The sequence below is a fragment of the Trachypithecus francoisi genome, unplaced genomic scaffold, assembly GCF_009764315.1.
Source record: "Trachypithecus francoisi isolate TF-2019V2 unplaced genomic scaffold, Tfra_2.0 Lachesis_group16, whole genome shotgun sequence".
NCBI lineage: Eukaryota > Metazoa > Chordata > Mammalia > Primates > Cercopithecidae > Trachypithecus > Trachypithecus francoisi.
Genome location: NW_022681461.1, coordinates 35,559,137 through 35,585,884, shown reverse-complemented (window position 1 = coordinate 35,585,884; position 26,748 = coordinate 35,559,137). Strand labels below are relative to the sequence as shown.

General features: G+C 37.0%; 2 protein-coding genes across 14 annotated transcripts in view; one reads left to right on the top strand and one right to left on the bottom strand.

Moving 5' to 3' along the window:
* The window catches only part of KIAA2026 (KIAA2026 ortholog), a 117,047-nt gene that overhangs the window by 19,356 nt on the left and 70,943 nt on the right, over positions 1-26,748 (top strand). For 12 of the 13 annotated variants that reach the window (XR_004443465.1, XR_004443466.1, XM_033237287.1 and 9 more), the window contains exons 2-3: positions 3,873-4,073; positions 23,925-25,342. Coding sequence is in view for 11 of the 13 variants with exons in the window: in XM_033237287.1 (XP_033093178.1) it covers positions 3,873-4,073; positions 23,925-25,342 (1,619 nt within the window). In the remaining 2 variants the exon portion in view is untranslated. Of the gene's footprint in view, positions 1-3,872; positions 4,074-15,395; positions 15,416-23,924; positions 25,343-26,748 lie in introns of those variants that run through there. The other variant, XM_033237283.1, reaches the window with a different exon arrangement.
* On the bottom strand, positions 2,623-3,182 carry LOC117098560 (60S ribosomal protein L21-like). Its single transcript, XM_033237289.1, has one exon. It carries the CDS (start codon positions 3,142-3,144, stop codon positions 2,662-2,664), a length of 483 nt encoding a protein of 160 aa, XP_033093180.1. The 5' UTR covers positions 3,145-3,182; the 3' UTR covers positions 2,623-2,661.

The window sequence follows — 26,748 nt, the reverse complement described above, 5'->3', positions numbered from 1 at the left end:
ATATCATACTAGGTCTTGGAAGTCATAAGAACTTCAGATTATTCTGACTGGAAGACTTTGGAGGAGACAAAGCAAAGTAATGGCATCTGATTTGATGGCATCTGATTTGCCTTTTTTTTTTTTTTTTTGAGATGGAGCCTTTCTCTGTCGCCCAGGCTGGAGTGCAATGGTGCGATCTTGGCTCACTGCAACATCTGCCTCCTAGGTTCGAGTGATTCTCCTGCCTCAGCCTCCCGAGTAGCTTAGACTACAGGCGCACATGCCATCAGACCCAGCTACTTCTTATATTTTCAGTAGAGATGGGGTTTCACGATATTGGCCAAGCTGGTCTGGAACTCCTGACCTCAGGTGATCAACCCACCTTGGCCTTCCAATGTGCTGGGATTACAGGCATGAGCCACCATATGTGGGCCTGATTTGCTTTTTAAAAGGATTACCTGGGTTGCTATATGAATAGACTCTAGGAATATCAGAGCAGAAGCGAGGAGGCCTGTCACAAAGCAACTGCAGTAGTCTAGATGAGAGTTTGAACTCATGCGTGTATAGACACACTACTAGATGCATGTAGAGATATACTACTAGATGTATGTGTACATATCATATGAAAACTAATACACATATGGCATCTAGTAATGTGTCTGTACATGTGAGATATATATATACACACACACAACACACGTGCACATAATTCTTTTTGGGTTAAAAAATATAATTTATTCAGAAACTTCTTTTTTACATGTAGAGTATAATATGGACATCTTTAACAGTGAGTACATGTATGTATGCCTGATTCCTTTTAATGGATGGATGCTATTCCATATTGTAGTGTTCATTACATTATTTAATCTGTCTCATATTGAAAAACATGTTTCCAGTGTTTTTAAAAAATAACAGGCAATACTCTGAGTGTTCTTGGTCATAGTTGTAGAAGTACGTCTGTAGGATAAATTCCAAGAAGCATCATGGGTCAAAGGATATGTTCATGTTAAATTTTAATGATTATCACTAAACTGACTGCTAGAAAGACTGCCGGTTTACACTTTTACTAATGTTGTTTAAGAATTTTTCCTTCCTTACATCCTTTCCAACACTGAGTAATGTCAGTCTTTTTAATCTTTACATGTTGGTAAGAGAGAAACAGCATCATGGTTGGTTGGATTTTCTTTTAATTATGAGTAATAAATATATATAAATTATATATATATAAAAATATATAAATTATAAATTTATAAATTTTAATTTCTGATGAGTAATAAAGGATATTACTTTCTCTTTGGTCTTCGTTCTGAGAAAATACTGATTTAGAAAGTCTATACCTTCATCTTGTCTACTTATAAAACTGAAATTAAAGAGTAAAATACGGTTTCTGACTTTATATTAACAATTTAGCCATTATTACTTGCCATTTTTCTCAATTTTCCTTATCCCCAGTGTTCTGTGTACTTACTGGATTTTATCCTCAATGCTCTACATACCTACTGTGACCTCTGAGATGTCATTAGTTTTCAATGCAATATTGTCCATTATGTTCTCTTTCATCAGTATTGAAGAAGTAGTTAAAATTACATAGCTAATTAATTCACCTACTGAAAACATTATACTAAAATAAATTCCAGTACACCCATTCAGTATCTATTGTTGCCAGTTAGCTATCTTCCCTGGGTCCACAATTCCTTACTCCCAGCCCAATTAGCTATCATATAGATGTATGCCATTGTATACTGAAGGATCACAGCCTAAAATGGTATGCTAGATGAGCCCAAATTCTTCAGTATTTTTGGAAAACCAATTTAACATTCATGCCCTAATTAAAGCTGAATTAGTTATAGTGTTATCTCCTTATAACAGAGAAAACACATAGTGGTGCTACAGTTTTCTAGAACCCTACACTCATACTGTTCATGGGACCTAGATGGCACTGAGGGTAAGATTGTTATAAAGTTATTCTAATTTAGTATAATAAATCACTCTGGACGTAGTCCAAGGAGGACAGGACTTCAAATATTATATTTTACGTCATAAAGATTTATGTTTGGCTGGGCAGGGTGGCTCAACGCTTGTAATCCCAGCACTTCAGGAGGCCAAGGTGGGCTGATCGCTTGAGCCCAGGAGTTCAAGACCAGCCTGGGCAACATAGTGAAACCCTGTCTCTACAAAATTACAAAAGTTAGTCAGGTGTGGTGGCACATGCCTGTGGTCCCAGCTACTCAGGAGGCTGAGGTGGGAGGATCACCTGAGCCCAGGGAGGTTGAGGCTGCAGTGAACTGAGATCATGCCACTGCACCCCAGCCTGGGTGACAGAGTCTCAGTCTCAAAAAAATAAAGATTTACATTTTAATAAACCTTTAGCCTATTTTATGTTAAAGCCTATAGGAAAGCAGGGAAATATAACTATAGGGTCAACTTTTAATTTATATAAATTTTCTTTCTTTTTTTTTTTTTTTGAGACAAGATCTCTGTCACCCAGGCTGGAGTGGAGTGGTACGATAGCTCATTGAAGCTTCAACCTCCCAAGCATCAGTCCTCCCACCTTAGCCTCCCAAGTATTAATATATTAATAATTGGGACTACAGGTGCTCACCACCATGCCTGGCAAATTTTTGTTTTGTTTTGTTTTGTTTCAGCCCAGAGGTCTTTTATTTTTTTTTTTTTTAACACCTATTATGCCATGAATTCATAGGGAATAGGTTCCAGCAGCTCAGGCTCCTTCCCATTGGTCCTCACAAAATGTGCTTCTCTGGGTGGAGCAGGCTGGCGCTTCAGCTGAACCCAGGTACCTTTCTCCTTGGCTTCTTTCTTTTTCTGATCATTTTCCTTCACGCGTTTCAGGAAGCTATCTCGGCTCTTAGAGTGCTTAATGTGCTCAAAACGCACATTAATTCTCTTGGCAAGAATCTTGCCCTTAACTTGTTTGTTTACAACAATGCCAACAGCATGCTGGGTAATGTTGTAGACTCTCCCAGTTTTGCCATGGTAACACTTGTGGGGCATTCCTTTTTGAACAGTACCCATTCCCTTGATGTCTACAATATCACCTTTCTTATAGATTCGCATATACGTGGCCAAAGGAACAACTCCATGTTTTCTAAAAGGCCTAGAGAACATATATCGGGTGCCTCTCCTCTTTCCCTTTGTGTTCGTCATTTTGGCGAATTACTGGAAGATGGCGGTTCCGGCCGAAAGGCTGTTTTGTTTTTAATGAGATGGAGTTTCTCTCTTGTTGCCCAGGCTGGGGTGCAGTGATACGATCTCAGCTCACGGCAACCTCCACCTCCTGGTTCAAGTGATTCTTCTGCCAGTAGCTGGAATTACAGGCATGTGGCACCACGCCCAGCTAATTTTGTATTTTTAGTAGAGCCAGAGTTTCTCCAGGTTGGTCAGGCTGGTCTTGAACTCCCGACCTCGGGTGATGTGCCTGCCTTGGCCTCCCAAAGTGCCGGGATTGCAGGCGTGAGCCACCGCACCCAGCTGTTTATAATTTTTTCAAAGTGTTTATGTATCATTTTACATTTTCTTTTTCTAAATGTTTCTGTATTATTGTACATTTTCTCATACCAATAATAGGTAGTATGAAATATATTGCAAACAATAAACTTTGTTTTCCATTAAAGAGGTAGTGCTTTAGTCAATATTTTAAATGCTTGAATCTCAGATTTTTTTTTTAATATAGGGAAGAGACTATCACTCTGATTTTATGACATAAGGAGTATGAGAAATTGTGTAGGCAAGATAAAAATTTAGAACAATGCTAAGTAAGTAAGGTTTAAATACTTTTATGTATTTAGCAAAAGGGATTCTTAAGTTGCTGTCTAAGGGGGTTTATTGCTTATTCAGAAGATTTGACCTTGTGAATTGGCTTATTCTTCTCCAAGGCACTTGAGAGAAAAGACAACGATAGCAGTTACATCTAGAGGCTATTATGGATTGGAGGATGAGAAGGGAACTGCATGTACTTCAACAAGGCGTCGGTCAACACCGCGAAGTTTGGCAGGCTTGACAAGTGGAGTTTTTGAATCTATAATGGTTCAAGTTTTGAGACAGGAAGAACAGCTGAGAGCAAAAGAAGAAAAAAGGTAAACGTTAAAAAAAAATTTCATAATTTCAGCTGCATAATTTTTATGTGCCCATATCAAATTTCTGGGCGCATTTTAGTAGTGTTCCAAAATGCACTGTTACAAAAATATGCATTCATAACGAACTATCACAATAAAATTTGTTTAAAATATAATTTTAAAATTTAAAACCACTTATCTTGAGGCTATATAAAAATAATTTCTATAGAATATTCCAGAATGCTTTCTAGATTTCTAGTAGTATTCATTCTTGAGTGAATTGTAAGTTTTAAATTAGAGGAATTTTCTATAGATTTGTAGTTTTAGAACAGAAGCACAGACCTTTAAAATCAGGAGAAACTCCAGAGATTATGTAGTTCAAGCATGACATAAATTCACCTCTGCCTGTTCCTCCATTGGTGTTAATATCCTGGATAACTGTGCTTACTCTGGGCTCATCAGGAAAAAGTGTTGTACTCAATTAGTGGTAGCTTCTAGGGTCTGGGAGCATAAGAGTGATGGTATTTATATAACATTTTAATTTTATAAAAAGAGAACCAGGGCCCAGAGAGGTAAGTGGCACTCATGTTTCTATACTGGCCAAAAAAAAAAAAAAAGGACTATTTCTTTTTATAGTACTAAATCAAATTGCAAACTATGTTAGGAGTGATTACTAATGTTATAAGGACTTGTTAATGCTGGTCAGAGGCAATTTGTAATATTTTGTTGCTCTTCTTGTAATAATAAATGTAACTTGCTTTGAAATTTGTAGGATTAAAACTCAGCCTTGAGACTTTCTACCATCATACTTTTTCTAGCAGTGATTAATTTGGAAACCTGCTGTGAAGTATTTTTTTTTCTTGTGCAGAGCTTCATAGAACTACTGCTATAGGAAAGGAGGGCTTATGGAAAGGGGTAAACATTAACTTGACAGTAGTGTACAGTAGATTGGAATGGGGAGAATTGAAGAAAAGGAAGGCTTGTAGGAAGAAGGCTGTAGTAGTCTGCATCTTCACTACTGGTCACCACCTCCCATACTGGTCACCAGAAATTGGAAGAGATCACATTGTCCTGAGAACAATTAATAGGACTTAGTATCTTCCTTGATATAGGGAGAACAAAGGAAGAGACAAAGATAAGTCAAAAAGTAGTTGTAATAATAGTAGTGATATAAACAATTACGATAAAAAAAAAGAATGGGTAATATTTATTGAGCATGAGTATTTGCCAGATTTAGCTCTAAGCACCTTCCTTGTATTCAGCATTTATCCTGAGGCACAGAGTGATTAAGTAACTTGCCCAAGGTCATACAGTTTTTGAATAGTGAACTCAAGATCGGAACCCAATCAGTCTGGCTCTAGAGCTTGTGCTCCTAAGCAGTATACCATTTTGTGATTTGTAAAATGGTAAAACTAGCAAAGAAAATAGAAGAGCTTGAAAATGTGAGTCCAGGTAGGGGAAAAAGCAGTTAACTCATTTTGAATAAATTCTTTAATATGATAATGAAAACATTTACATATCCAAGCAGGAATGGGTAGTAGGAAACTATGAATATGAATCAATCTATGTGTGCCCTGACATCAAATAAACATAGGAGAATAAGCCATGGGAGGAAAACCCTCTGTTAAATATCGTAGCAACTATGATAACTTAATGGAGTTATATGAATTAAGCTATCTCTTTTAGTGTTAACGTTTTAAATTATAAAATATTTTAAACATAAAACAAAGAATAAATAAAATTAAAATAAAGCCTATGCTGTGGAGAAATAGGAAGGCTTTTACACTGTTGGTGTGATTGTAAATTAGTTCAGCCATTGTGGAAGACAGTATGATGATTCCTCAAAGATCTAGAACCATTTGACTCGGCAATTCCATTACTGGGTATATTACCCAGCGGAATATAAATAATTGTATTATAAAGGTACATGCATGCCTATGTTCGTTGTTACACTCTTCACAATAGCAAAGACATGAAATCAACCCAAATGCTCAACAATGATAGACTGGATAAATAAAATGTGGAACATATACTCCTTGGAATACTATGCAGCCATAAAAAGGAATGAGATCATGTCATTTGCAGGGACATGGGTGAAGCTGGAAGCCATTATCCTCAGCAAACTAACACAGGAACAGAAAACTAAACACCACATGTTCTCACTTATAAGTGGGAGCTGAACAGTGAGAGCACATGGACATAGGGAGGGGAACAACACACACTGGGGCCTGTAAGGGAGGTAGGGGAAGGGAGAGCATCAGGATAAACAGCTAATGCATGCTGAACTTAAACTTAATACCTAGGTGATGGGTTGATAGGTGCAGCAAACGATCATGGCACATGTTTACCTGTGTAACAAAGCTGCACGTCCTGCACTTACATCCTGGATCTTAAAATAATAATTAAAAAAAAAAAAAGCCTATGTGCCCACAACCCAACAATTTATTTTTTTTTAAGAATTAGCCATAAATGCCATCTAGTTTCCCTGTACTTCTGTTATAGAAGATACCCCTATCTTAACTTTTTTGTTTTTCATTCCCGTGCATATTTATTGAAGTGTAAGAATTCAATTTGTTTGTTTGTTTGTTTGTTTGTTTGTTTTTGAGACGGAGTTTTGGTGCTGTTGCCCAGGCTGGAGTGCAGTGATGCGATCTTGGCTCACCGCAACCTCCGCCTCCCAGGTTCAAGCGATTCTCCTGCCTCAGCCTCCCGAGCAGTTGGGATTACAGGCATGTGCCACCACACCCAGCTAGTTCGTGCCACCACACCCAGCTAGTTCTGTATTTTTAGTAGAGATGGGGTTTCTCCATGTTGGTCAGGCTGGTCTTGAATTCCCGACCTCAGGTGATCTGCCTACCTTGGCCTCCCACAGTGTTGGGAGTACAAGTGTGAGCCACCGTGCCCAGCCAAGAATTCTTAATGTATTCTAGATACAAGCCCTTTGTCAGATATATGTGATTGTAAGTGTTTTCTCAGTCCATGGCCTTGATTTTCAGTGTTTTTGGAGAAGTTTTTTTGTCTTGGAAGTTTGAATCATCCATTTTTTAAATGTTTTTGTGAACCTACCTAAGGAATCTTAGCATACCCAAGGTTATGGACCTTTTTTTCTTCGAAATTTTTAAATTTTAGTTTTTCTGATTGTGTTTATTCTTTTGAAGTTAATTTTTGTGTGTAGTATGAATTAAGGAAAAACTTTACTTTTTTCTATATGGATAGCCAGTTCCTTCAGTATCATTTGTTGAAAAAAAAACTGTTCTTTCACCGCTGAATTACCTTTGCATCTTTGTTGAAAAGCAATTGAACGTATATTTGTGAGTCTTTCTGAACTGTGTTCTGTTTCATTTAGCTATAGGTGTATCTTTATGTCAGCACTATATTGATTTGATTACTATAACTTTATAGTAAGTCTTCAAATTAAATAGCATGTCTTCCAACTTTATTGGTTTTTTTTTCAAATTCGTTTGTCTATACTAGGACCTTCACTTTTTGTGTAATTTTGAAATCATATTGTTAATTTCTACAGAAAAAGCCTGGGAAGGTTGATTAAGATTACATGGAAGTTACCAATTTCTGGATAATTGTTTTGTTTTCTTTTTTTCTTAGCTGTATTTTGTAGTTTTCAGTGTACACATTTTTTACATATTTGGTTACCTTTTTCCCTACATATTTCATGGTTTTTATGCAATTGTAAGTCATTTTAAAATATAATTTACAATTATTTGTTACTAGTATATCTAGAAATACAAATTTTAGTGTAGTAACCTTTTGTCTTCTCTGAGTTTTGTCAGGTTTTGCTTCATGTAATTTGAAACTGTGTTGTTAGATGCATAGATATTTATGGCTTTTGTGTTTTTTTATGTATTGACTTCTTTCTTATTATGTCCCTTTTTATCCCTGGTAATATTTCTTACATTCTTTTTTTTTTTTTTTTTTTTTTTTTGAGACGGAGTCTTGCTCTGTTGCCCAGGCTGGAGTGCAGTGGCTGGATCTCAGCTCACTGCAAGCTCCGCCTCCCGGGTTTAGGCCATTCTCCTGCCTCAGCCTCCAGAGTAGCTGGGACTACAGGCGCCCGCCACCTCGCCCGGCTAGTTTTTTGTATTTTTAGTAGAGACGGGGTTTCACCATGTTAGCCAGGATGGTCTCGATCTCCTGACCTCGTGATCCGCCCGTCTCGGCCTCCCAAAGTGCTGGGATTACAGACTTGAGCCACCGCGCCCGGCCCTCTTACATTCTTTAATATTCCATTTTATCTCCAGTGTTGGCCTATTATAATGCTCTGCCTCGTTTTATTTTTTCAAAGTAGTTTCTGTAGGATTTACAGAATGTGCTTTAATTTATCATGGTCAGTTTCAATTAATGCTATACCACTTCACAGTATGCCTCTGTATACCATTTTTCATTCTTTGTGCTGTTGTCATATGCTTTACTTCTACATGTGTTTTAAACCCCCAATACACTGTTATTGTATGTGCGTTAAATAGTTGTGTTTTGAAGAAATTAAAGAATGAAGAGATGTATTTTATATTTAATCCATACATTTACCCTTCCCAACATTCTGCCTTCCTTTATATTGATCCTTGTTGCCATCTGATATCATTTTTTTTACTGTCTAAAGAGCTCTTTTAGCTTTTCTTGTCATATAGGTCTGCCAACAATGAATTCTGAGTTTTTTCCTGTCTGAAAAAGTTTTTATTTTTCCTTACATCTTGAAGAACGGAGAGGGGTGTGTGTGTGTGTGTGTGTGTGTGTAATGCATATATATATGACTGTATTGACAGGTTTTTTTCTATCAGCACTTTAAGTATGACATCTTTTACTATGCATAGTGTTTTAAGAGAAGCTTGCTGACTTCCTTATCTTTGTTCCTACATGGGTGGTCTATCTTATTTTTCTAACTGCCTTTAAGATTTTCTCTTTATTATTAGATTTCATCAATTTGTCATGTGCATTTGGTGTGAGCTTATGTATGTGTGTTTGTGTTTATCTTGCTTGAGGTTCATTTCGCTTCTTTGATCCATAGACTTTCAGTCTTCTTTGTGCTAAGTTTTCAAGGTTGCTCATATTTTCTTCTGCAGTGTCTAATCCAGCGAACTGTTTACTGAATATAATTTTTTCATCTCCGAAAGTTACATTTAGTTTTGTTTTTTATGTATCTTCATTTATCTCATTATCTTCATGTTTTAATTTCTAATCTCTAACTTCATCATCTTTGTAATTTCTAAGTCTTTGTATTGTTTTTCTCCTGGTTGTATTTTCATGCTTTTTGACATGTCCAGTAATTTTTATTGGAAATTAGACATTGTGAACATTGCTTTATTGAGTTTGGAGTTTTATTTACTTCCTTTGAAGAGGAGTAGGCTTTATGCTGGCAAGCAGTTAAATTTCTTGTAGAACAGTTTGAAAAGTCCAGGTTTTAAGGTGTTTTAGGGTGTGTCTGAAATAGCCTTCACTCTAGTTGAGCCCTGTGACAGCATTATCCCTCTCAGGCCTCTGCTAAATGCCCCTAAGTGGTGACTGGGGACTTTCTGCTTCAGCTGGTCAGAACTCAGTTACCTCCCAAGTTTGTGTGGTGTCTGAATTGCTACCTTATAATTTTCTGGTCAGAATCAGCTTTGTGGAGTTTAACTTTAGGACAGTCAGCTTTCCATGTCAGCAGGTTCCACGTGCACTGTTTCAACCAACTGCATATTTCCCAAATATTTCCCATATTTGGGGAAAAAACTATAAAAATAACAATACCACAATTTTAAAAATTCAAAATTTAAAATACACAATAGATTTCTGTTCTGTATAACTGCCTTCCTTTTGGAATTATCTCACAACTTCCAGGTGCTTCATCCTTGCCAGATGCCGATCTCTATCCCTTCGACTCCACTCTACTGGACTCTCTGTTCCCGACTTTCTGTGCTGATAGTCTAAAAACTGCCTTCAGTTGGAAAGCTGTATGTCTTAGTTTATTTTCTGTTGCTTATAGTAGGATACTGGAAACTGGGTAATTTATGAAGAAAAGGAATTTATTTTTTACAGTTACAGAGGCTGTGAAGTCCAAGGGCGGGGAGTACATCTGGTAGTCATCTTGCTGGTGGCGACTCTCTGCAGAGTCCCAAAACTGCACAGGGCATCACATGGTGAGGGGGCTGAGTGCTAGCTCAAGTCTCACTTCTTCTTCTTATAAAGACATAGCCCTATTCCCATGATAACTCATTAATCTGGTCATTAATGAGTTTGGGCAGAACCCTCATGACCCAATAACCCCTTGAAAGCCCCACCTCTCAATACTGCCACATCGTGGATTAAATTTCAACATGAGTTTTGGAGGGGACAGCTATTCAAACTAACTGTCCTAGCACTGGGCAGTTGTAGGGATCATCTCATTTGTTTCACTTCTCTTGGTGATCACAGTCCTGCACTGTTTGTCCAGTGTCTGAAATGTATGTTTTATATATTGTGTTCAGTTTGTAGCTGCTTACAGTAGGAGGGTAAGTTTGGTTCAATTACTTCATCATGACTACAAAAAGTGGTCATTTCCACGCATTTTTAATGTTTTAATTACATAGGTATATATTTGTAGATAATATATAACATTGTTTTGCATGTCTTTAACCTTCATATAATTGGCAACTTAAAATATATATATACACATACATACATGCATACATAAAATTTCAGTAGGTTTTTGGGGAACAGGTAATGTTTGATTACATGAATAAGTTCTTTAGTGATGATTTCTGAGATTCTGGTGCACCCATCACTCAAGCAGGGTACGTTTTACCCAAAGTATAGTCTTTTATCCCTCACAACTTTCTATTTCCATTTATTTATGTGTCTGAGCTTTATTCATGTTGAACTGTTTTGTTCTAGTTTATTTCAAGTGTTATATAATATCTGTATGATAGTATTACATCATGTGACTATATTTCAGTGTATCCATTTTCCAGAAGAGATGGACATTTTGAAGTATTTCTGTTGTTTCATTATTATAGAATGCTATAGTAAACATTCTTGTGTCTTCCTTGAGGATGGAGACAGATAGATAGATTAAATTAGATAGATAGATGATAGATAGATAGATAGATAGATAGATAGATAGATAGATAGATAGAATGAATGAATGGATGGGTAGTTAGATAGACAGATAGGTAGTCCAGATCTCTTCTTTAAGTTTCAGACCTAATTGCCTGCTTAATATCTTCTCTGGATATCGTATCTATCAGTGTTGGTATCAGTGTCTGTCCTCTGCCAGGAAACATGTGGCACATTCAAATTAGGATATTTCAAAGAGAGTTTCTTTTCTTTTTTTTTTTTTTTTGAGACGGAGTTTCGCTCTGTCGCCCAGGCTGGAGTGCAATGGCCAGAGCTCCGCTCACTGCAAGCTCCACCTCCCGGGTTTACACCATTCTCCTGCCTCAGCCTCCGGAGTAGCTGGGACTACAGGCGCCAGCCACCTCGCCCTGCTAGATTTTTGCATTTTTTTAGTAGAGACGGGGTTTCACCGTGTTATCCAGGATGGTCTCGAACTCCTGACCTCGTGATCCTCCCGTCTCGGCCTCCCAAAGTGCTGGGATTACAGGCTTGAGCCACCACGCTGGGCCTGAGAGTTTATTTTCAAAGGAGTTACAGTGTAGCAGAATCTTAAGAAATAAGGCTGTAAGAAGGGCAAGCAGAGAGAGTAACTGCTACCCAGGAAACAGTTATAGAGAAGAGACTGTTTTGAGACGATACCTTCTGTTGAAGGACAAAGCCCAAGGCAACCTCATGAGGAGGGAGTCAGGGAAATAAATGCTTCATCCCACTTTCTTTTATCTTTCTGATCACCTCCCAGGTCTCTCCATTGATGAACTCAAGGGAAGACTGAGAATGAGGTTGCCTATTGATACAGATAAACATTACAGTGAAGGATGGAGAATGGATCTAGAGGCAAACAATCTAATCTGTCAATTTATCTATTTATTTAGTTTTATTTTTATTTTTCTTGAGACGGAGTCTCACTCTGTCACCCAGGCTGGAGTGCAATGGCTCAATCTCGGCTCATTGCAAGCTCTGCCTCCCGGGTTCACACCATTCTCCTGCCTCAGCCTCCCAAGTAGCTGGGACTACAGGTACCTGACACCATGCCCGGCTAATTTTTTGTATTTTTAGTAGAGATAGGGTTTCACCATGTTAGCCAGGATGGTCTCGATCTCCTGACCTCGTGATCCGCCCACCTCTGCTCCCAAAGTGCTGGGATTACAGGCCTGAGCCACCGCGCCCGGCAGTCTGTCAATGTAATATCCTGTCAAGAGTTAGAGACTAGCTGAGAGTATAGATTTTATAAATTTAGGTAGGGAAAGAACTTTGAAATCATAGGAAGGGTCATGTTAGAAGAGAGAGGAAGGTGTTTTTGTTGTTGTTGTTTTAATTAAAACCTTTGGGGAAAACAGTTTTCATTTTGTTAAGTAGGTTAAAGTAGCTGTTATATCAGAAATTTGAGATCCAGATAGCAACAGGCTGAAAATTTAGTATATATTTTAATATGGTAATACTTTATCTGGTATCTGATGGACCTCTGATAATTTTCAGCTGATCATCTGGGCAGACACAAACTCAAAAGTAGATTTTTTAAAAATTTTTACTCTCTCTCGATATATGTGTGTGTGTGTGTGTGTGTGTGTGTGTGTGTGTGTGTGTGTGAAGTGCTTTTTAAACCAACCCTGGTCTACAGAAATTTTTTGCAATCTTTAAATGTAGCAATTTCGTTTCTAATTTGTTACCTATTCCATTTAAAGGAAGGAAGCTCCCCACTCTATATAAATTTTTATAAAGTAGGCTGATTTCCTTCCTTGTACAGTATATGCCATCAAAATAATGGCTTCTTAGATTGCCAGATTTAAAATCCTGGCATTCTTTTATTACTGTCTTTATTAGTTTGGACAGCACTGGAAACCAGTATAAAGGAGGTAACAAGTGATGGCCTGTTGAACAGAGAGGAATAAATACTGAGAAAGGCTTGGTATTGTAGCCATCTTCAAGAAAATGCTGATAGGACAACAATCAGTCTTGGGGGAACTGGTATAGAGAGACCCCATTGATTTAGGAGACAGCAGCCCTCTAAGTGAAAGTCTGAGAAAATTGAGTGAAAGAGCTGATTAATTTATTGCTAAGATAATCTTTAAGCTAATCACAACCACCACCACATTCTGTTTATAATGATGACCTAAAGCCATTAAGGAATGATTGAATAATATTTTGTATACTTTGTTTATTAAATAGGAAAGTAAATAACATATTTTAGATACCTTTTTTTTTTTGTCTTTTTTTTTTTTTTGAGATGGAATCTTGCTTTGTTGCCCAGGCTGTAGTGCAGTGGTGCAGTCTTGGCTCACTGCAACCTCCGCCTCCCAGGTTCAAGTGATTCTCCCACCTCAGCCTCCTGAGTAGCTAGGGCTACAGGCGCCTGCCACTATGCCCAGCCAATTTTTGTATTTTTAGTAGAGACAGGATTTCACTATGTTGCCCAGGCTGGTGTCGAACTCCTGACCTCAGGTGATCCACCCTCCTCGGCATTCCAAAGTGCTGGAATTACAGGTATGAGCCACCATACCGGCCATTATAGATGCTTAAAAAATAAAATAAAATTGATGAAAATTGGCAATTGGTTCTCCTCAAGTAAATTTCTATTAATCTGGAATATGACATTATTAGGTAGCACTTTTAATAACTTAAGTCTATTTTTGTTATATTAAAAATACTAGATCTGGTCCCTGTTCCTTTTTTGCAAAACTATTTGGATTACCAGAAATAGTGGATTTTTTTGGTTTCTGGGTTTTTTTGAGACAGGATATCCCAGGCTGGAGTGATGTGATCACGACTCACTGCAGACTCCAGCTCCCAGGCTGAAGTTATCCTTCCACCTCAGCCTCCCAAGTGGCTGGGATTATAGGCATGACCACCGCACTTGGCTAATTTTTACATTTTTTGTAAAGGCAAGGTCTCACGGTATTTCCCAGGCTGGTCTCGAACTCCTGGGCTCAAACCATCCTCCCGCCTTGGTCTTCCAAAGTGTTGGGATTACAGGCATGAGCCACCACTCTCAGCCAGTGTATATTTTGTAAGTACTCTTTATTACTAGTATTTTACTGATTTGGAAATCACTGGAATTGAAACAGATTTTTTAACTCCAGTGATTATTTTTGTAAAATAAATACTGTGACTTTATAATTAAGTGATTTATTTTCATATTCTCTATAACACAAAGTAACAGTGACTTAATTAAATATATATTCATCATTTGTGGCCACCCAGCATTTTTAAATAGCTTTCTTACATTTTGTTAATTTCCTATAGTACAAGTCTTAACTTCCCAGGATAGATGCCAGAAAATTTATATTCTCAAACCCATTCACAGGTAAGGTAGAGCTATATGAACAGGCATATACTTCTTACTTGATATTGTATGGAAATAACATCAGGTAGCAATCTTGAGTGAGAGGTTTTATTTTTTGGTAAAGCTGGTGGTAGGAGTTTCTGGTTGTTCCAGGTTCTTGGTATCAAAGGTGCCAACTAGTGCTGACTGTCTGGTTTTTCCTGGAGAACCTCCTAAGTGTGGTTGGACTTGTTTTCTGGCTTTTTGTCATCTAAGTTTGGCTCTCTGACTCTTAACAGAGCTTCTATAAGCTCCCTTATAATCCTTAAATAAATTCATTTTCTGTTTCAACTAGCCAGAGGAGATTCTGTTATTGGCAGATAAATAAGAAGCTTGACTGATGGACTTGATGTGAATGGTTAGTTTTTCTGAAATATAATATTATGTGTTATTCATCTTAGAAAATGTAAGTAAATGTCTTGCTTCCTTTTTTCATGCTACCAATTTGTATACATTGTATTGTTTCCTCAATTAATGGATTATTTTAGATTAAAAGTCCTTGTTTTTTTTTTTTTTAATGAATTGTAATGTCTTTGAGAGTGAGGTCCATGTTTTCTTACCTCTTTGTATCATCACACATGGTAAGCATTCAATAAAAGTTTATAAAACTATAATAGTAAAGTTAGGATACTTTAAAACTTAATTTTCTTTTGGAAAGCTAGTGTTTTTGCCAAATTGTGCATGGCTAAAATAACCTTAGGCACAGCTTCTATTAGTATTTCACAGAGTAACATGCAAGCATGCCATAACCCAGCAAGGAGCAACATCAAAAATGAGAACTGATCCAGAAAAAAAAAAATTGAACCAATTTTCTTGTTGATTCAGTATTGTTTATGTACCCTCTTTTTAAAAATAGCAAATGGGCCGGGCGCGGTGGCTCAAGCCTGTAATCCCAGCACTTTGGGAGGCCGAGACGGGCGGATCACGAGGTCAGGAGATCAAGACCATCCTGGCTAACATGGTGAAACCCCGTCTCTACTAAAAAATACAAAATAGCCGGGCGAAGCGGCGGGCGCCTGTAGTCCCAGCTACTCGGGAGGCTGAGGCAGGAGAATGGCATAAACCCGGGAGGCGGAGCTTGCAGTGAGCTGAGATCCGGCCACTGCACTCCAGCCTGGGCGACAGAGCGAGACTCTGTCTCAAAAAAAAAAAAAACAAAAAAAAATAGCAAATGTTGTTTTTGCAGCTATCCTGAGGCAGTCTTTTGGTATTTTCCCAACATTGAAGGGTTAATTTTTTGAGCTGGTATTTTAGAAACATGACTGCTTTATCTGTCTTTAGTACTGTACTTTTGGACAAAATTTTTAAATGAAAATAATTCTGGAAGGTGGTTTTTTATCTGCCTTACCAGCAAAATGTGATGTACGTCAGCATTTTAAAGATACTATTTAAAATTTTTTAACTGTAAGTGTTAAAGTTTTTAAAAAATAGCTGATTATATATATTAACTCTAGAGATCTTCAGCAGGCTCCCGTTCCCTATTTACTACACTACTGAGGATCAGGAAAGAGACTCCATAGTTGTATTTCTAAAGGTAAAGTGCTCTTCTGCCTTATGCTGGCCTATACCAGCCGTGCACTTTTTTGTGCTTCCTCACATCTCTTTAGTATTCATAGTCTGAGGCTAGATTCCATAATCTTCCCCTGAAAGGTACAGTGTATGAGGAGCAGCAGCAGTGTGGGTAGCAGCCCTTGATTAACTTCAGATAGTGCGCACAGATGGCAGCATCATGCTTCAACTGTATCATGAATTTTCTTCCTCTTCTAGGAGCAAGCCAATTGGTGCTAACTTTGGCCTACCAGGCAAACTGTGTTTCTGTCTCTTATACTGACCTGCTAGGAAAACCTGGGGGAAGTTATTTCACCCCTCTGTATGCCCTTAATATCCGCAGCAGGTAAATAGTTTGTGAAATTACCTTATCACCAATCTTTATATTGGCCAAAAGTTGCTTTTCACTGCTTTAGGCAAAGCAAGTCCATAAAAGTTTTTTCATCTACTCCAACTTTCCCTTTCATTTTCTTTCCCAAGCACTAGTTGTCACTCTTTCACTTCTGCAGAACATGTAACGTTCTTCTCTGTCAGAACAAAATGTATTTAATTGATGTTAGTCATGTATGCATTGCCTTCAGGATTCCCAGATTTTTTTTTTTGCTATCCTTTCCCTACTTGGTGTTGACTCTTCATATCTATTCTATTATTTGGTGCTTCCTAGTTCCTTTAATCTTATTTCCTTTGGAAAAAAGCAAGGTATCATATTTAATTTTGAAAACAGAAATCTGCCATAAACAACATTATATTTTACTTGTATGTATAACCAAAAAGGGAGAATTTCCAGACTTACAGTCTGAGATATTTTCTAACTAATAAGTGATTTTATAGCGAGCTCATAGAATTAATTATGACAGGATTAACCAAAATCAGTTTTCTCTGCCAAGAATAGTAATAAACCCAGTTTCTGATGATTGATTCTAAGATATAGTATCCTATTACAAACTCTTAAACAAACTGTGAATTAAATTTTATGGGAAATAACTTGAAAACTTTGTCTATTGTTAACAACAGTATATTGAAGAAAAATATTCTACCCAGAAAAATATTCTATCCTTCTCAATACATAAAGTGTAGAGAAACTCAATTTCATGGTAAAATACACAGTATCTATAAATTTAACATAAACATGATTAAGTCATTTGACTGATTTTGTTTTTTTAGCTTTTGAAAAATCGATTTAAGACTTATTTTATTCTACAGACTCTCTAGTTTAAAAGTCGCAGTGTATCTTTAAGGCTGCTAAAAGGCATCAGTCTTACTCGACTGAACTTCAAGCCTGTGACTCAGAATCAGCTACCTTTAACTTTTAGCTATTCCTTCTGGTAATCATGTTCACATTTTTAAATAAATGCTATGTTGCTATTTCTTGATTTTTCCATTTGGCATTATCTATTGCTATTTATCTGTGGAATTCTTTTACACCTGCTTCCACTGATAGGGAAGCTCTATTCCTCTTCTTAATTTTGTTCTCTTCTGCCTTGTCCATCTCATATGTTATTGTTGATTAATAATTTAGCTTTGTGTCATTTTTTATCCCCTAAACTAAACATTACTGTTTTTGTAATATAATTTTTACTCATATTTACCCATGATTAACAGTTTGTTCCCAATTCTTCTCACATTTTCGAACTTCTTTCTGTAATCATCTCTTTTCTTCTACATATATACTGTAGAAGTATTTTTTCTGTATATTTCAATTTGGATAGTTTCTATTGCTGTCAACTTCACTAATCTTTTCTTCTGCCGTGTCTAATCTGTCATAAATCGCATTCTGTGTATTTTCATCTCAGACATCGCAGTTTTTATCTCCAAAAGTTTTGGGTCTTTTTGATATCTTTCATATCTCTACTTAAGTTTTTAACCAAATGGAATATAGTTTCAATAACTACTTTAATGACCTTATTGCTAATTCTTTTTCCTTTTTTTTTTTTGTTTGAGATGGAGTTTCATTCTTGTTGCCTAGGCTGGAGCTCAATGGTGCGAGCTTGGCTCACTGCAACCTCCACCTCCCAGGTTCAAGCGATTCTCCTGCTTCAGTCTCCCAAGTAGTTGGGATTACAGGCGCGCACCACCACACCCAGCTAATTTTGTATTTTTTTTTAGTAGAGACAGGTTTTCACCATGTTGGTCAGGTCTCAAACTCCTCACCTCAAGTGATCCACCCACCTCAGCCTCCTAAAGTGCTGGGATTACAGGCGTGAGCCACCATGCCCGGCCCTTATTGCTAATTCTAATATGTGTATCATTTCTGGGTCAGTTTTGGTTGATTTTTCTCATCATGGGTCATTTTTCTGCATTGTTGTATGCCTGGTAGCCTTGGTTTGAATGCCAAACATTGTAAATTTTACCTTGATGAGCGCTGGATATTTTTGGATCTCTATAAATCTTGAGCTTTTTCCTGGAATGCAGTTAAGTTAGTTGGAAACAACTTTATTATTCTGACCTTTTATAATTTGTTATTTGGATCCTGAGCACTAGTCCATGTCTAATTATTCTCTACTACCAAGGTAAGACCTTCCTGAATATTCTACACAATATTCTATGAATTATGAGTCTAGTTTTCTGGCTTGGCTAGTGGGAATGGGCACTATGTTCTCTAATATTTTGTAAGTTTGTCCCTCTACTAATCAGTACTCTGAATACTCCTGGGAGATTCTCTGCACATCTGTAGCATTCTGTCTTTATGCAACTGTCTACTCATTGGTACTGTGCAGGTACTATGTCCTGCAGACTCTAGTTGCCTTGGTCTCTCTGGACTCTTGGCTTCTTCTCAATTAAGGGAGTCTGCTGGGCTTTGCCTGGGTACCCTCTGTCTGTCTGCATCATGATCTGGATACTCTTTCAAGGCAATAAACTGAAACAATGTTTGGACTAACCTCATCTCTTTCTCATGTGTCATGGATCACTGTCCTTTGCTTGAAAACCATTATTTCATGTATTAGGATTTTTTTGTTGGTTCAAATGAAAGTATAAATTTGATTCTTTGTTACTTCATTTTGGATGGAAGCAGAAGACACTACATGAAAGTTTTCATTTCAGTCTAACTGAAAATGGCCTCAACTTACTTTGATCTATAAATGATAGTTTAGCTGGTTATGCAGCTCTAGTTTGACAGTTATATTAATTCAGCACTTTAAAGATACTGTTCTGTCATTTCTGGTTTATTTTGTTGCTATTAATAGATCTCTCAGTCTGTCATTCCTGTGTATGTACTCTGTCCTTTTTTCTGCATCTTGTAAGAATTTTTTTTTGTCTTTGATGTTTTATTATTGTTTTATCCCGTGCCCAAATGTGGCTTACTTTCTTCATTTATTTTTTGGAGCTTTCTGAAATGAAGATTTGTGCCCATTAGTTCTGGAAAATTCTCAGCCATTGTGTCTTCAACTATCACCATCACCATTACCTTCCTGCCTCTCTATTCTTATTTTCTGGAGCTCCAGTTCGTTTTTTGTCCCTTGCTTTTGATTTGTTTTGGTTTTTTTGAGACAGGGTCTTGCTCTTTTGCCCAGGCTAGAGTGCCATGGCATGAACACAGCTCGCTGCAACTTTGACTTCCTGGGCTCAAGTGATCTTCCCACCTCACCCTCCCAAGTAGCTCGGACCACAGGCCTGTGCCACCATAACAGGCTTTTTTTTTTTTTTTAAGGGGTGAGATCTCACCGTGTTGCCTAGGCTGATCTTGAAGTCCTGGGCTTAAGCTATCCTCCCACCTCGGCCTCCCAAAATGCTGGGATTACAGGTGTGAGCCACCACACCCAGCCCAATCAATTTGTTTTATGTTAGTTATTGATTTGTGCTTCTTTAGTCTGTCTCTTCCTTTTCAGTTTAATCATTTTTCTCCCAGCTTATCTGCTATTATTGTAATATATTTTATTTTATATTAGCATTAGTATTATTTTTTGAGATGGAGTCTCACTCTGTCGCCCAGGCTGGAGTACAGTGGTGCTATCTCAGCTCACTGCAGGCTCTGCCTCCCAGGTTCAAGCAATTCTCCTGCCTTGCTGAGATTGCAGGCGTGCACCACCACACCCAGCTGATTTTTGTATTTCTAGTAGAGACAGGGTTTCACCTTGTTGACCAGACTGGTCTCGAACTGCTGACTTCAGATGATCTGCCTGCCTCGGCCTCCCAAAGTTCTGGCATTACAGGCACAGACCACAGGGCCGAGCCGTTGTTGTCATGTATTTTAATTCTATCTTGTCTTCTGTTTAAACTCCATAGAACATTTTAATCATTTATGCCATATCTATGTAAATTAACCTATGTATTACCACTTTTTTCCCCCCCTATCTTTGTGCTTCAGTTAGGGATCACTATTCTTCCACTGGAAGCATATTCTTTAGAATTTCCTTTAGATTGTGTTTTTTAGTCACAAATATCACATTTTTTTGGTCTGAAAATATCTTTTTTTCTCTATTTTTGAAAGATATTTTTATTCAATAGCAATTTCTGTTGGCACTTATTTTCTGAGTATATTAAAGATACTCCATTGTGTGCTGGCTTCTGTTATTGCTGTTGAAGAATGTCTTAGTCCATTTTGCATTGCTGTGAAGGAATACCTGAGGCTGAGTAATTTATAAAGAAAAGAGGGTTATTTGTCTCGTGGTTCTGTAGATTGTACAGAAAGCATGGAGCCAGCATCTGCATCAGGAGAGTGCCTCAGACTGCTTCTACTCCTAGCAAAAGGTGAAGGGGAGCCAACATACCACATGGTGAGAAAGGGAACAAGAGAGAGGAGGAAGGTGTCAGGCCCATTTTAACAATTATTTCTCATGAGAAATAGTAGAGTGAGAACTCACTCACTGCAGTGAGAATGGCACCAAGCTATTCATGAGGAATCCACCCCCATAACCCAAACACCCTCTTACTAGGCCCTGCTTTCAGCGTTGGAAATCAAATTTCAGCATGAGAATTGGAGGGTGCAAATATCCAAACTATATCAAGGAGTTAGCTGTAAATCTGTTTTTATTTTAATTTCTGTATTTTTCATTTCTAGAAGTTCTTTTTAATTCGTTTTCAAAACTACTTTGTCATTTTATATAATCTCCTTCTCTTTGCTCATGTTTTCAGTTTCTTTTCACTGAACATTGTATTCCTTGTGTCCTGTAATTCTTACATCTATTATCTTGGGGCCAGATTCTTTCTTCCTATCCCTCCTAATATCTTAATTCATTTTATGTTTTATCTTTGACTGTGAATTCATTTCATATCTATACACTATAGCAGTAGGAGTTCCTTAAAGTCTGGGCTTAAGGTGCATTCCCTTAGAGATTTGATTTTTTTGTTGTTGTTCATGTACCTGACAGCAATATTGGCATGAAACCACATTAAACTCATTTCTTAGTGTGATGTTTTTCTGAGCACTCAGGAAATGTGAAATTGGGTGATAAATCCATATGAGTCAGCTTATAGTTACAAATTCTTTAGATTTTATTTTTTTCCACTCACCACTCCTATTGTGAAGACAAAAAAATTTTTCTTGCAGTCCTCTAGTTGAGGATTGGGGGAAGGGACTTTTTTCTAGTATGCCCCTCTACTGAGTGTTTGTGCTTTTGGAGTCCCAGCTCTGTACAGAGGAAGCCAAATTCTACCTGCCCACTACCATCCTCATGCAGTAAAAAATAAAATTCCATAAAACTCTAAGCACATTTGAAAAAAGTTGAATTTTATTAAGAATATTTAATATTTTTTAGGTACTCAAATGTAATATATATAAATACCAAATCACTAATGACAGTTGTAGTATGACATTTCAACCAAAAATGTAAAAGTAGGCTGTTCTATAAAAGAGCAAGTTGTGATATTTGCCAAAGTAGTGTTCTTACTATTTATATATTATCTTACTGGATTGCAATCTGATTTGTAGAAAAATAGCCAATGTCGGACATTGATTTGTTCCCATTTTTGGCTCTTGTAAATAATACTGCTAAGAACATTTCTATACAAGTTTTCATGTGAATAAGTGTTTTTATTTCTCTTGGGTATATACACAGGGGTAGAATTGCTAGATCACATGGTAACGTTTTCAACAGCAATTACACTACCTACAGTGTATGGGGTTTCTAGTTTCTTCACTTTTTCACCAATACTTGTTACTATCTGTCTTTTGTATAATAACCATCCACGTAAGTTTGTAGTAGTATCTCATTCTGGTTTTGATTTGCATTTATCTAATTGATAATGACGTTGAGCATCTTTTCATGTGCTTTTGTTGTTCATTTTGTTGTTCACATCTTTAAAGAAATATCTATTCATGTTCAAGTTTCTTTCTCCTTTTTTTTTCTTTTTCCTTTTTTTTTCTTGAGACGGAGCTTCACTCTTGTTTCCCAGGCTGGCGCACAATGGTGAGCTCACTGTAACCGCTGCTTCCCAGGTTCAAGCGATTCTTCTGCCTCAGCCTCCCTAGTAGCTGGGATTATAGGCGTGTGCCACCATGCCCAACTAATTTTTGTGTTTTTAGTCAAGAAGGGATTTCACCATGTTGGCCAGGCTGGTGTCAAAATTCTTCACCTCAGGTGATCCACGAAATGCTGGGATTACAGGCCTCAGGCCTCCCGAAATGCTGGGATTACAGACGTGAGCCACTGCACCCAACCTGTCCATTTTTTAACTGAACTATTTGTCCTTTTATTATTGAGTTGTAAGTAGTCATTATATGTTCTATATACAAGTCTCCTATTAAGTATATAATTTACAAAAACATCCTCCCATTCTGTGAGTTGTCTTTACTTTCTTGATGATGTCTTTTAAAAGCACAAAATTTTCTAGTTTTGGTGATACCCAGTTTATCTATTTTTCTCTTGTTGCTTATTTTTTGGGTGTCAGATCTAAGAAACCACTGCCTAATCTAAGGTCGCAAAGACTTAAATGCCTATCTTTGCATATAATTTAATTTTTTTTGAATTAAAAAGTTTTTACAGTAGTGCTAATAAAGAAAATCTTAAGGGGGATAAAAGCACTCATATTCCCATTAACCTAGAAATTATTTACTTTTGCAATACTGTCACCTCCCTGCTCAGTATATACCTATTTTCATTATGACTATTAAGTACTATGTTGTATTCTGACATTTTCTATATTTATACATATTAATAATTTTAATTTTTAAGGCTACATAATATTTCAAGTTTATTTCCCAATTTTAAAACAATTTTTTTCATAGTTTTGTTTTGCTTATATGATAAAACTCCAATTAACATTGGTAAGTACATAACTTTTTGCTTCTGTTTGACTTATTTTCTTAGTATAATTTTCTAGGAATGGAATTACGGGGTCAAAGGATGTAAATATCGTTACAGCTCTTATATGAAGTCATATTACTTCTAGAAATTATTGTAATCAAATTCTGTGCTTTCGTTTAGTAAATGTAATTGATATTATAAATTGAAGAATTTACCTTGAGGATAATTATGTCAGGAATCCTCCATCAAATTCAGAGTGAAGTGATATGTGTATTTCTTCATCTGAAAAAAGCAAAATGGTACTTTTATGAGACACTTTGTACTGATATTTAAAACTAGGACAGGCTGGGCATGGTGGCTCGTGCCTGTAAATCTCAACACTTTGGGAGGCCAAGGCAGGTGGATCACCTGAGTTTGAGACCAGTCTGGCTGGCCAACATGGTGAAACCCCATCTCTACTAAAAGATACAAGATGTTAGCTGGGCGTGGTGGCAGGTGACTGCTACTTGGGAGGCTGAGGCAGGAGAATTGCTTGAACCTGCGAGGCAGAGGTTGAAGTGAGCTGAGATTGTACCACTGCACTCCAACCTGGGCGACAGAGCGAGACTCAAATAAATAAATAAATAAATAAAATCTAGGACAGTTAGTTGCCTTTTTGACTAAAGATAAATATACTTAAAATTCACATTTTATGGTACCCTCTAAATAATAATAGTATAATTTGTTAAATTTCTTTAGGCTTCGGGAGCAGGAAAGAAAAGAAGCAGAAGAAGCTAGTCAAAAGGAAATAGAAGAATGGGAAAGAAAACTTCTAGCTCAAGCAGCTCCAACTTGTATGGAGACCATGTGGGAAATTCCAGCTATTGGGCATTTCCTTTGTTTAGCTCAACAAATTCTAAATTTGCCAGAAATAGTCTTTTACGAATTGGAACGTTGTCTTCTGATGCCTCAGTGTAATGTTTTCCTGTCTAAAATAATGACTTCTCTATTAAGTCCTCCCCATCGCAGACCTACCTTACATCGAAGACCTACTTTGCCTTACAGGACCTGGGAAGCAGCACTGAGGCAGAAAGTACAACAGTGGTACACTGCTGTAGGGCAGACTGAAAATCCTGATAACTGTGCTGAAAAACTGGGGTTGTGTCCTCAGTTTTTTAAAGTTCTTGGAGAAGTCAATCCATTAGAAGAAAAACCTTTTCACGAACTACCTTTTTACCAAAAAGTATGGCTACTTAAGGGTCTTTGTGACTTTGTGTATGAAACACAAAAAGAAGTTCAAGATGCTGTACTTGGACAGCCTATCCATGAATGCAGAGAAGTTATTCTTGGTTATGATTATTTGGAGAATGCTTATGTACATTTTCCACAGTTCTGTGGTGCAGACGTACGGATTTATAAACAGAGACCCTTTCAGGCCCCAGAATTTCCAATTCCACCCATTAAAATACAAAGAGTACCTCGGATTAAATTGGAGAAATTGAAGTGTGACTATGTTAGTACAAGTAATGGAGAACATAGATGTAGTAGAGACAGCGTGCCCTCTGCCTTCAAGAAAGAGCAGGAAAATAATTTTGATCCAGCTTGCTGCCCTGCTAAAATGATCTTGGATAATCATGACATCTCTGTTGAAATGGAAGTAAAATCCAACTATGAAATTAGAATTCGCAGGCCTTGTGAAATTAAAAAAACTGATTGTTGTAAAGAAAATTTAGAGAAACCAGGGAGTCCAGGGGAAGTTACTGGCTTTGGAGAGCCTCTCAGTCCAGGTGAAATAAGGTTTATAGAAAATCAGGAAAAATATGGTGAAGCTTCCAGAATAAAGATTGAACCCAGTCCATTAAAAGAAAATACTCTGAAATCTTGCCAAATACATGTAAATGGAAGTCACAGTGATCATCCAGAAATTAACTGCCACAAAGTCGTAAGGGAAATTCTATTAGAGCAGTCACTACAGAGCCACAAGAAACTCAAACTAACTAAAATGAGGGCAAAAAAGAAGAAAAAGAAAAAAAAGAAATTGAAAGATGTTTTGAATGAAAACTTACAGAGAAAGCGTGAAGGTCTTCATTCTCTTGCATTCAAGTCTTACAAACCTGAGATCCAGAATAAGTTATTGATCATCAAAAAAAAAGCAAAACACAAGAAGCACAAATCTGGTAAGCTAACACAAATGGATGGCAGTTATGTTTAAGTATAATTCAAATTGTTTTTTCAATTATTCATCATGGGTGCTTTGATTGAGAGACTGAAATGCACATGTATGCATGCGTGTATACTTGAGGGTCAAATTTTATTTTATATTGCATGAGTTAAAAAGGCAGAGTAGATGTCGTTTTATATACTTACAACAAAAAAGTACTGATGCAGTATGTTTGAATTTAATTTTCAGTTGAACATGTTTGGGCATTATGTTTTTACCTTTCTCTGAACCAATTTCTTTCCCATCACTTATGCAGTGGTTCCCCCTCCCCCCGCCAGGTGTAGGGCAGTACGGTGTAGTAGGAAAAGCACTGATTTCAGGAAGTAACATTCCCAGGACTAAAGTTCATAGCAACTAGCTACTTAAACCAAGGATAGTCAGATTATCTTCCTGAGTCTGTTTTTTTCCACATCATATATTTTTCAGAACTCTGTTTTCAGTGTATCTTTTTATATCAAGAAAATACGTGGAATATAAGAAAATTGCATACCACTGCACTCCAGCCTGGTCAACAGAGCGAGACTCTGTCTCAAAAAAAGAAAAAAAAAAGAAAAAAATGTTAGTCTCCAAAATATTAAATAATATTTTAAAATTAGAACTACTTCCCAACTCAAATGTATAATATATTAATGTAATTATAGCCCCAAATCCTTTATTGTTTATTACACTGCTATTCATGTGCTCAAAGGCAGTAAAGTGGTTTATAAAATAGACACTGCTGTAGATCAGAGAGAAAATTGGAGGGAGTTTTGTATCCAGTTCTAGAAAAATGAATGGAAACACTTGGAAGGCAAATTTATACATTGTATTCAGCAAGTACTCTAAGCCTTAGTTGAGGAGAGAAGACTTACATGCCTGAAATAGATGAAAAGAATACACTTGTTTGTATACTTATTTTATGCTCAGAGCAAATTTTAGAAAGTCAGGTCTTAAGTGACAAAAATGTTTGGATCTGGTAGATCCAGTTTTGTCTGCTTACCTAGTTAATACTGGGTAAACATCGGCCAATTCCCTTTTTTCCTCAGTTACTGAATTCCTTGTTGATGTAACAATGTTACATAAAATGTTATAATAACAATTAAACATTGTTTTATGTAATTTTCAGTCTACTTGTCTATCTGAGGCTTTGCCCTGTTCTTCTTTATTAGGTGTGAGACATCCTGGCCTTTCATAATCAGTTTGGGGCATACCTTAATCCAGTCTTTACTTTCTCACTCTTTTTAAAAGTGAGCTCTATCATCATAGGTTTGGAAAGTACTCCTCTTGAAGATTCATATTGTGCTTTAGTAGAGGTTCACAATTCATTTTGCAAAACTGATAATAGATTTGTTTTGAAATTCAGAACTCTTTCAATATTAGAAC